Here is a 12,135-nt window from a genome sequence, read left to right on the forward strand (position 1 = left end):
AAACACCTTTCCCCTCCTGAAAACTTCCTTCCCCGGGTAAATAAAAGTATATGGGAGGGGAGATACATTTATCTATAGAATAAAGATTTTGAAATTTCAATGTAATTGATAGAGATGTCCAGGTTCAATTTTCTTTGATTACATGAAATTAGGTATTTTGGTAAAAAATACTCACTTTATCCCCAAATACCTTAACCCAGCGGATGTAAACTTGTGGGTCACAACCCCTTTGGGATCAAATGACCCTTTCACAGGGGTTGCCCGATTCATAACAGTAGCAAAATTATAGTGATGAAGTAAGTAGCAAGGAAAATAACTGTATGGTAGTGGGGGGGGTGTCACTACAACACGAGGAAAGGGTCGCGGCATTAGGAAGGTGGAGAACCACTGCCTTAATCACTAGTATGAGGCAATATATTACCTCTCAGAGCTGGTAAGTATTGGAAGAGGAAAGTAAAAAAGATGTTTAAGCAACAGGCAACAATTATGGCAACATCTGAGTGGCTATTGAAATTCCAGGAATAATTTTAAACACCAGAAAATTCATGAATTTTAGTAAAGAACTCATATTTCTCATTCAAGATTTCTGTAGATATTACAGTTTCTTTTTAGAGGAATCTGGGTTTTTCATTACATCATGGTGAGTCAGGATGTGAACTAGCCACCTTCTTGTTCTTATTGTGCTTCTTATGTTTCTTTTTCTTCTTGGCTATTTTTTTCCTGTTGCTTTTTCTCGTTCTTCACTGATTTTCTTCTATTCTGCTGATATCTAGTTCACATAATTTGATTTTGACATGCGCTCCGATGATAAAGGTTCTCTCCAGCACACAGCTTTCTTTCCTTGCCAAGTCCCTTCGCATCCTTTTCTGTATCAGTTGCATCTTTTGACTTCTTTGTCTTCTGAACGCCATCCTTACTGTCTGTCTAAATCCGTTACTGATATGCAGCTTTCTGAAAACGTATGTGAACAATTCTTCTTATGCTTCCTCTTCTTCCTTTATTTTATTATTAGTATTATTTTAATCTTCATCTTCAGAATCTGAAGAACTTCTGGAAGAATCAAAGCTTAATGACGAAGAAGAAGACCTACCAGATTTCTTCTTTTCTTTGTTCTTTCTCGCTTTATGGAAGAGCTCTCATGTCCACTTCATAGTTTCTCCCTCTGTTTTCCTAGTTCGTTCTTCGAGTTCTCCTTCATTGTTATCTTCAAATTCACCCAATACCTTGGAGTCCTTCTTTTCCTGTTCTAGGTGTTCATTCACTTCTCCCCACATAGGCCTTGGTCAATTCAGATCATCCTGTATTTTTAGACCTGAAGACTGGACTGGACCCCTTGACCTGGCCATCGCTATGGGGTTCATATAGGCCGCCCGACTGTCCCGCTTCCCCATGGTGCCCGAGGGCTGGCGGAGTGCAGCGTCCAAGGGTGATGGGCAGCAGGCCTTAGAGGCTGTCGTGGCTGATGTGCCATACGTAGCCTATCAAAATGATTTTAAGCAATTCACCTGGGTGACTGTAAATATTTAAAAAGCAGGAACACTGCAATTATTTGAAAGTATGTGCTAACTTACTATATGTCTAGGTAGATAAAGAGGTAGATAAAGAGGCTCCAGGTTCAGGTTTGGGAACTGCTGCTTATTAGCTGTTTGCCCTGGCACACCTCTCTAGGTTTTCATTTCCTAATCCGTAAAATAGTAAAGATACTAGCTGTACATATCTCATGGGGCTATTTATGGAGCTCAGATGAGTTGATATTTACAAAGTTTGATATAAGCACCTGGTACTTATTAAGTGCTGCTAATCAAGAATTGCTGAAGTCAGACACTGAATGGTTTTCCTATCTTAGGATAAAGAAGTATAAAAACCGTATCAAATGTCCTGTATTATTTTAAAACACTGAAATTCCTACACACTCATATTATCAGTTATTCACCAAGTAGTATTAGTATCTATTAAATTTTTTAGTGTTTTGGTTTAAGGTCCCATGAAGTAAAATACGTTGCCTTTAAAATGAAATGCTGGAATGTAAATCTTTTCACCATTATGGGCCAGGGTTCTACCTATAATGTCCTCCCCTGTTCCCTTCACTTTTATTCGCTCTTATGTTGACCAGTTCTTGATTAAAGGATTGATCTCACCACAAACCTACTAACATAAGATAGTTTTGTCTTGGCCACATCATAGGCTATTTCCAAAAATATTTCATAATTTCATATATGAAAACAAAATAATATACAGAGATACAGTTCTTCCAAACAGACAAAAACATTAATTATGACATATGCTCCTATTAAGATTAACTTAAACTTTACATTATCCAACAAATCTGATACACAATTATTATTATTTGTATTTTATTGGGGGCTCTTATAGCTCTTATCACAATCCATACATGTAGCCGTTTTATCACACACATCTTTACGTATGTTGTCATCATCTTTTTCAAAATATTTTCTTTCTACTTGAGCCCTTGTCATCAGCTCCTTCTTTTCCCCCCTTTCTCCCTCACCTTCCCTCCCCCATGTCCCCTTGATAATTTATACATTATTCTTTTGTTTCATGTTTTACACCGACTGCTGTCTCATCTCACCCACTTTTCTGCTGTCTGTCCCCCCCGGGATGGGGGCCATACGTCGATTTTTTAAATGCCTAGCAGTATGAATTTAGAACATGTTATTCTAGGAACAGAAAAATCTGTTTTAGAAGTATAGCCAGAACGCTCCTTAGAAGTAAGCAGGTGTGACTTTGTCTCACATATTTGGGGCATGCTATCAGAAAAGACTAGTCTCTGGAGAAAGACAACATGCTTGGCAAAGTAGGTGCTCAGTAGAAAGAGAAGAAGATCCTCAAGGGATGGACTGACCCACTGGTTACAATGGACACAGACATAAGGATGATCGTGAGAATGGTGCAAGACGGGCTAGAGTTCATTACGTTACGCCTAGGCTGCTAGAAGCTGAAACTGGCTGGAAGGCACCTAACAACAACAATATAAGTATTTAGATTAGGTTAGACTTTAGGAAACCGAAAAGGTGAACAGTAATAACCACATTTGTTATTCATGGGGTAGGAAGCCTTGTTTTCCTGGACCATTTGAATCAGAAATACAAATAATAGTTTCAGAAAAGTACTGAAGATTATGCCAAAATCTGATGATCGCCTCTGAAAATGTATTGTGATTAAGAGCCTTAAGCACAGTAGATATGTTATAAAATGTGATAAAAATATAACATTTGAGAAAGTTGTACACAATCAAATTTCATTAAAACTCTGCTAATTTCAGATGGTTCTGAACCTTTGCTTTAGTTGTGATAAAAGAATCTTTGAAGAAATATCAAGGTAGCAAGAAGAAAAGAAAAGTTTGGATATAAAGATAAAATCACTTTAAAACATTTTAAGATTCATTAAGCAGTATTTATTTATATAAAATGCTAGTTGACCTGAGTCAACTATTTATATAAAAAGCCCAAATAAAAGGTCTTTCCTGGGCAGTTCTTTAAAAACCTTGCTATATATTGGTACACCATCTTATAAACTAGTTAGTAACAAGGTTCGGATTGATTTATTCATTCTTAACTATTATGAAGTGCTGGAATTTTGTACATATAATTTGATTATACATCATTACTGCAGCCCTGGTATGCAGTGGGTTACACATTGGCCTGCTACCCATAAGTTGAGCAGCTCACCTCCACAGCGAAAGATGAAGCTGTCTGCTCTGGTAAAGAGCTAAAGTCTCAGAAACCTGCAGGGCCGGTTCTACTCAGTTCTATAGGGTTGTTACGAGTCTCAAGCAATTCAATGGCAGTGGAGTGGGAGACATCTAAACCATACAAGTACGGGAAATCGATATAAAATAGCACATTTACTAATTTAACTAGACAGTTCTATTCTGCCTGGTTACTGTAAGACGAAACTGATAAGATCAAAATTAATAATTATAACATATTTTAAAATTTAATAAAGTACCTTGAAATATTCTTTTCTAATCTGTTTGCACCGCCTCCTTTCTTCACTCTGCCAGATTATAGGTTGAGATTCTGGCCATTGTTCCTCTGTTTGATCTTTCTGATTTTCTAAGGGCTGCATAACAAGACAATTTATTTTAATCAAATACACAAAACCGAAATACTCTATGTAATCATAATTTAGTTTCCTATTTACCTGCCATGTGAGGGGTGATAACGGGGAGTTTACTTCATCTGCTGAAACACTAAAAAATTAAAAAATTTTGATATATTAAAACCTTAAAATTGTACTTAGGTATAAATTATGGACATTTTAAAGTTATCAATTTTTTATTGTTAATCTAAAAATCTTTGAACTAATGATATAAAACAAAGTTGATAAAGCATATTTTAAAGTTCCCAATAACTGATGTTTCTCAAAATCTATTAAAGTATATGAATAAATAGTTCCCAGAAACACAAACTTGATATAACTTGTCTTTCAAATACAATGAACTGTAATATAAAAGTTCAAAAAGTATTTGCCGGTTAATTTTAGAAATTTTAGTTTTAAAGTTTCAAAGTTAATTTGAAAGACATGGATGATCAATAAAAGCTATATAATAAAGGGACATCCCCAAAAGATAATAAAATATACTTATAAAATTACTATAAGAAAATAGTAATACAGTAGTTCCAGAAACAACAGATTTTTCCCAAGGAAGAGAAGTATAAGAGCCTAAGTCTAATAAGTTAATATATGATAAAATATCATAAATATATTAAAATAGAAATCTATTTAACATTACCTATATAATAGCTATTTTATATATAACATACACACATATTATATATCACAAAAATATAAATGGTATTTAAAAGTCCTTGTGGAAATAATGTAACAAATAGTGTTGAAGCAAATGGTTAGCTGCTTGTTAACTATATACACCAAATAAAGAGGAAGTATATAGAGAGGAAGGAATGAAGTGAGGGAGAAAGGAAGATAACTGGATTTTCTATATCATACATAATACAAAAATAAATACACTGAAAAATTTAAATGTAAAGAAAGTTGAAATCAACTAAGTACTGTGGGGGGATGGGGGGCCATAGGCAGCAATTTTTTAAGTTGTAGGGTTGGAGAGAGCCTAAGAAGGAAACAATCAAAATCTAGTATGTACAACGGTATGTATGTAGAAGGTAATAACTGGGCTTTGTCTTTGAAAAAGATTAAAAAGCAAACAAAAAACATGACCTGACTTATCTCCTGATTTAAATAAATAAAAGAATGGACAAAATATACTAAATAATGATTTTTAAGATACTATTAGGCAAAGCCAAACATTTATCTCATAGAAATAAGTAACCACAGACTGAAAACCTCAGCACCCCAAACTCATTACCATCAAATTGCTTCTGACTTATAGCGATCCTAGACAGAGTAGAAGTGTCCCTGTGGGTTTCTGAGACTGTCACTTTTTATAGGAGTAGAAAGCCTCATCTTGGTCCCAAGGAACAGCTGGTGAAGTTGAACTGCTGACCTTTCACTTAGCAGCCCCATGGGTAACCAACTATGCCACCAGAGACTCCAGAAGGCTCCATTAATTTAGAAGATAAAGTTGGGGAGTCCAGGAAGAAAAAGGTAGAAAGAATTTACAAGATAAATAACAATTAAGGATACTATAGAGATACGGAGAAAGAACATAAGAGTTATAAGGCACATTGCCTTCGTAAGAACATGACCAAAATAAAAAGAAAATCATAAGGACACATCTAGTAAACAAAATCAACAACAATGGAGAAGATGAGAAGACAACCTGATCATAAAAAAACTCAGCACAAAAATACAGAATATAAAAATCAATTCCAAAATAAACATGCACACAAGTATGACAGCAGTAAATTTATTGTATTGATTGTACTGAATGTAAATGGTTAAACGAACTTGTCAAGAAAAGAGAATGGCATAAACAATAAGGATATATGCTGGCTAGAAGAGACTCAACTTAGACACAAAGATAAAAATAATTTAATTAAATAATGGAAAACACATCAAGCAAATGACAACTAAGATGGAGCAGAAATGGCAATATTGATTTCTGATAATATTGATTTTAAGGCAGAAGTCAGTAAAAGACACAGGGAAGGGCATTACATAATAGTGAAGTGTTTGGTCCAACAAGAGGACAGAATTATGATTAATGAAAATCCAAATGCAGAAACCCAATGAAAGAGTCCAAAAATAGATAAAGGAAGCATTAATAGAACTTAAAATAAAAATAAATAAATGCACAATAATAGTAGATGACACACTCCTTTTAATGAAAAGCAGAACTAGAATCAAACTCAACAACATTACCGGAGATTTTAAAAACACAATCAGACAATTTGACTTTATAAACATCTACTGAACACTCCACCCAAGAATAGCACAATACAGAGTCTTGTCCAGTGACATGGATCGTTCTCCAGACTCTATATTAGGGGACAAAGCAAACCTCAATACATTTAAAAACACCAAAATACTACAAATCATTTTCTTGTATCACAACACTATAAAATTAGAAACCAATAACAGGAGAACTAAGGGAAGATTGCTGCCAAGACCCTTGGAGCTCTGCATGGGATGTTGGGCCCATAGCTGCTCAGAGGAGACAAAGCCTTCCACTAGAGCCAGTACTCTGAATTTGAACTTTTAGCTTGCTTGCCCCACTGTGAAAGAATGCATTTCTATTTGTTAAAGCCATCACATGTGGTATTTCTGTTATAACAGGACTAGATGAGATTTACTCCAGGTATGCAAGGACAGTTCAGCATTAGGAAAACAATGAACATAATCCTGCCACATAATCAAAACAAAGGAAAAGAACCCCATGATCATATCAATGTAGAAAAGGCATTGACAAAATCCAATCCTCATTCCTGACAAATATTCTCAGAAAGAATACGCGAACATGACGTGCTGAAGGGAACAGGCAGCAGACACCAAATAACAAAAGCCATCATTGTGTGACCACCTTCCACGCATAAACACTGAAGATGAATGTGTGCATAAGTAAGTGTGGTGAAGAAGGCTGATGGTGCCCGGCTATCGAGACTTATAGCGTCTGGGGACTTAAAGGCTTGAAAGTAAACAAGCGGCCATCTAGCCCAGAAGCAACAAAGCCCACATGGAAGCAGCACACCAACATGTGTGATCATGAAGGGCCAAAGGGACCAGGCTTTAAACACCAAAGGCGGGGAGAAAAGTCATATCCTTGTCAATGAGGGTGGCGCGCGATGGAGACCCAATGCCCATCTCTAGACAACTGGACATACCTTGCAGAGGGGTAGTGGGGAGATGAGTCACTTAGGGTACAGTATAGCAATAATGAAACCCACAACCTTCCTCTGGTTCTTAAACGCTTCCTCCCCCCAACTACCAGGACCCCAATTTTGCCTTGCAGACCTGGTTAGACCAGATGATGCACAGCGGTACAGATGGGAATTGGAAACGCAGGGAATCTAGGACAGAAGAACCTCTCAGGACCAGGGGTGACAGTGGCGATACCAGGAGGGAAGGGGGATGTAGTAAGGGGGAATGGATCACAGGGAGCCACGTATGGCCTCCTCTCTGGGGTTGGGCAGCAGCGGGGTGGGTGAAGGGAGACACCGGACAGTGTAATATAGGATACAATAATAATTTATAAATTATTAAGGGTGCATGGGGGAAAGGGGAGGAGGAAGGGAAGGGGGGGGGGAAAAAAAAAAGGAAAATGAGCGGATTCCGGGAACCCAAGAGGCAAGCGAATTTTGGGAATGATGAGGGCAACAAATGTATAGATGTGCTTTACACAATTGATCTATGTATTGTGAAGAATTGTATGAGCCCCAATAAATTGATTTAAAAAAAAAGAATACGCACATAAAGGAAATCCCTCAACACAATGAAGGGCATACATCCATAACCAACAGCAAAGATTCTTCTCAAGGAAGAAAACCTGAAAGCATTTTCCTTAAGAATGGCAATCAGACAAGGATGCCCTTTATAAACACTCCTATTCACCAGAAGGCAGAATCAACTCGACGGCAGTGGACAGTCACATGTTATAGAGCACTGGTGGTGCTGTGGGTTACGTGTTGCATTTCTCAACAAAAGGCTGGTGTTCAAACCCTCCAGTGACGCAGCAGACAAAGGATGAGACTGTCTGCTCCCATAAAGATTTGAGTCAGAGTTGACTCTGTGGCAGTGGGTTTAGTGTTTTGTTTTCTTTTTAAGTATTTAATATTGTATTGGGAGTCCTATCTAGAGCAATGAGGCAAGAAAAGGAAATATAAAGTATCCAAATAGGTAAAGAATTTTTTTTTCAATTCGATTTGCAGATAAGATCCTATACATCGAAAATCCCAGATACTAAACAACAACAAAACTACTGGAACTAACTGGCAGGGTTCACGATCAACATATAAAAATCTATCATTTCCTCTACACAAAGAAAGAGAACTCTAAATTAAAATCTGAAAAACAATATCATTTGCAACTACTCAAAAGATTCAATACTTAGGAAAACACTGACCAGAGATACAAAAGACTAAACATAGAAAACTACAAAACACTACTGCAAGAAATCAAGAGACTTACCTAAAGGAAGAAAAACTCATTCTCATGGGCAGAAAGAGTTAACATTATGAGAAAGCTATGGAGTAGTGGTTACTTGTTAGGCTGCTAACTGCAAGGTCAGCAATTCGAGAAAGATGAGGTTTGTTACTTCTGTAGAGTTAGAATCTTCGGAACTCACAGGGGCTGTTCTACCCTGTCCTGTAGTGTTGCTACGAGTCCACATAGACTCAATGGCAGTAAGGGTTTGTTTGTTTGTTTTTTATGTATAGATATAATGCAATACCTATCCAGATCCCATCCACATTTTTTAAGAGATGGAAAAACTTATCACCAACTTTATTTTTCCCTCCCTTCCCCCCCTGTAACCCATTGATGAATTATTAATTATTATTATTTTCATATCTTACACCAACCACTGTCCCCCATGGTTTCTGTTGTTCCTCCCCCTGGGGGTGACTGGTTACGTGGCTGGTTACGTGTCGATTATTGCAATAGGTTTCCCCTTCCTCCTCTCCTCTCCCCACCCATCTTTCTCACACAGAGCAGAAGCTGGGTTTGACACGTGGAGCTTAACCAGCCAAGCACTTAACCACTTTGCCATCAGGGAGCACGCAGGACTGGGCGGTATTGTGTTCCTTTGTACATAGGGTCCCTGGGAGTCAGGATGGACCGATGGTGCCAAACATTACGAACTTCCAGGACTCCTGTGTATTTCGCAATGCTGTTATTAGGTGCTGTGCAGTCTGTTCTCTCAGAGCCCCAGACATACAGCAGAATGAAACACTGACAATTGTTTAATTTGAGCTCATTGCTGCAGTCACTGTGCCAATCTGGGAACCTTCCGGTTAGCACGCAGGGCTTGGCTTTGGACGTTGGTCCCAGGGATTCCCAGCCAGTATCCCTCCTCCCTTTCCGGATCCCGCTCTGAATCCCAGCTCCTCTCTTTCCCGCCCACTTTTCTCTTTTACTCTCCACCCGCCCCGCTCATGTTGGCCCGCCCCTTTGCTCCCAGCCGGGCTCACACCTTCCAGCTCCACCCCTCTCGTCCCTGCTCTTTCCAAGTCCTCTCTGCCCTTACCCAGCAACACCAACTATGGGCACAACTATGAAGCTAGCAGGAATTGGGCGGGGTTTCAGTCTGAGGATCACCAACTTTAAATGGAAAGAAAAGACACTACTACAACCGAAGAACAGAGTAGGAGACTTTTTTTTTTTAACTTCAAAACCTACTGCGCAGCTCTAGCATTCAAACAACCCAGTACAGGTGCGACACAGACCAATGGAACAGAATTGGGAACCGAAAAATAAATTTGTCCACCTATGGGCATCTGGTCCTTGACAAAGAGCCCAAACTCATTAAATGGGAAGGAAACAGTCTCTTTAACAAATATACTAAAAAAACAGAACATCAACTTGCAGAAAAAATGAAACAGGACTAATATTTTACACCATAGCCAAAAAATAACTCAAAATGCAACAAAGACCTAAATGTAAAGCATACAAGTATAAAGATCAAAGCCAAAATAGGGGCAAACTTTAGGTTCCTAATACCAGGTAAATAAAAAGAAAAATGATGCTGACGAGGTTACAGTTCATCTATCCACAGGTTTATGCCAAACAAAACCTGTCTTTATGATCAGTAATACTCTTGTCTTAGTCTTTTGAGGGTACCTTCCCAAAAAGTCCAATCAAAACAGTGGCTTTCAGGGTCCGCACCTGGACCAGTTAAGTTCAAAGCAGAGAGGTCAATTTGGAAGGTTATAGTAATTATTTTTAAGTATTCCAAAAGGTAATCTTGATATATTTTCTCAGAGGACATAGGACAATGATGGCTTATTAAGCAGTTTTAAGAAAATGGACAACCGTATGGATGAGAATAGGCCAGGGAAGGGGCACTGGGGAAATTTTTTTTCATCACCAGGTACCTCCCTTGTTCATGGGTAGTAAAGGCTGTCCTACAAGAATTTTGTTGGGAAACTTTATCCCATCCACCCTACAGCCTTGATCTTGCCCCATTTACCCCTCTTTTTGCTCCCCAATAGCAAATAACACTGAAAAGAAACATGATCTGAGTCCCTCAAGCAAGCTGAAACTGTTGTTTTGATCAGGTGTAAATTCAAGTGCGCAGAATTCTTTGGGAAATGGAAATATCACCTTCAGAAAAATTTAATCCTAAATAGAGGGTTTATGGCAATGCTTTTTTAATGTACTCTCACATAACACTTTTTCCAATTCAACATCTTTTAAATGTACCGTTCAATGACATCGATTACACTTTTCATGTTGTGCAATCATTACCACTTAGCCTTTCACTAATTATTCCACCACCATTAAAAGAAACTCAGAGCTTCTCAATTAATGACTCTCTACCTCTAGCCCTGATAGTCACTAATAAGCTCTGGTCTGTATACATTTGACTGCTCCACATAAGTGGGTCATACAATAGTTTTTCTTTGGTGAGTGGCTTATTTATTCAACATAATATTATCAAGGTTCATTTATATTGTAGCATATATCAGGAGCTCATTTCTCCATTGTATGTATATGATTTTATTGATGCATTCATTTGTTGATGAACACTTTACTGTCTCCATCTATCAGTTATTATGAATAGTGTGATAGTTAACATGGATGTACAGGTTTCCGGTTTTGTTCCTACTTCCAATTCTTTTGAGTATACAGGGTTCAGATTATTGCGTCAGATAGTAATACTATGCTTATCTTTTAAAGCAGCTGCCAGAATGTTTTCCGCAGTAGCTGTCCCATTTTGCCTTCCCACCTGTAATGAATGAGGATTCCATTCTCCACATCTGCCTCACAAAAACAGGTGTTCTTTATATTATGATTTCCTCTATTTAAAAGATTAGGTGCCAGTGAAATCTTTTTTTTTTAATGTGAGGAGGGGAAATGCCTACAGAGCTATTTCTCTTTTGAATAAAGAAGAGGCTGAGACCTGAAAAAAGGACTGAGAAGAGAGATAAGAAAACGGAAGGAAACAAAATTTTTTAAATAATTAATTAAGTACGTTTAAAAAAGAAAACAGAAGTGTAGAAAGAAAGTTTATTAAAATAATGCTCCAACAACTAACTATATATATGAAACTATCTCTATTTGGCAATAAATACTATTTTAAGCTTATATTAACCTACCTGAAGTAGATACTATTATTCATGTTTTATAGATGGCATAAATGAGGTTGAAAGGTTGTCCACTTCAAAGAACATTGGGCAAATTCACTACACAAGATCTCTTCAAAGTATTGAAAAGCAAGGATGTTACTTTAGGACTAAGATGCACCTGGTCTCAAGCCAAGGGATTTTCAATGGCCCCCATATACAAGTGAAAGTTGGACATTAACTAGGGAAGACCAAAGAAGAATCAATGCATTTGAATTACAGTGCTGGTAAAGACTATTGAAAGTACCATGGACGTCCAAAGGAAGAAACAACCATGGCTTGGAAGAAGTCAGCCAGAAGATTCCTTAGAAGCATGGATTGCAAGATTTTGTCTCACATACTTTGGACAAGTTGTCTGGAGAGCGCACTCGCTGGACAAGAACATCATGCTTGGTCAAGGGCAGTGAAAAAA

At 37.7% G+C, this 12,135-nt stretch overlaps 1 protein-coding gene and 1 pseudogene across 1 annotated transcript in view; both read right to left on the reverse strand.

Moving 5' to 3' along the window:
* LRCH2 (leucine rich repeats and calponin homology domain containing 2) overlaps nt 1-12,135 on the reverse strand; it is a gene marked incomplete at its 5' end in the record, with an annotated part of 125,130 nt that overhangs the window by 15,689 nt on the left and 97,306 nt on the right. The window contains 2 exons of the mRNA XM_045298552.1: nt 3,970-4,083; nt 4,165-4,213. Coding sequence (XP_045154487.1) covers nt 3,970-4,083; nt 4,165-4,213 — 163 coding nt within the window. The remainder of the gene's footprint in view (nt 1-3,969; nt 4,084-4,164; nt 4,214-12,135) is intronic.
* On the reverse strand, nt 636-1,391 carry LOC101661112 (annotated as a pseudogene).

Source organism: Echinops telfairi, unplaced genomic scaffold, assembly GCF_000313985.2.
Source record: "Echinops telfairi isolate 266 unplaced genomic scaffold, ASM31398v2 ScPeMD7_7427;HRSCAF=8465, whole genome shotgun sequence".
Lineage (NCBI taxonomy): Eukaryota > Metazoa > Chordata > Mammalia > Afrosoricida > Tenrecidae > Echinops > Echinops telfairi.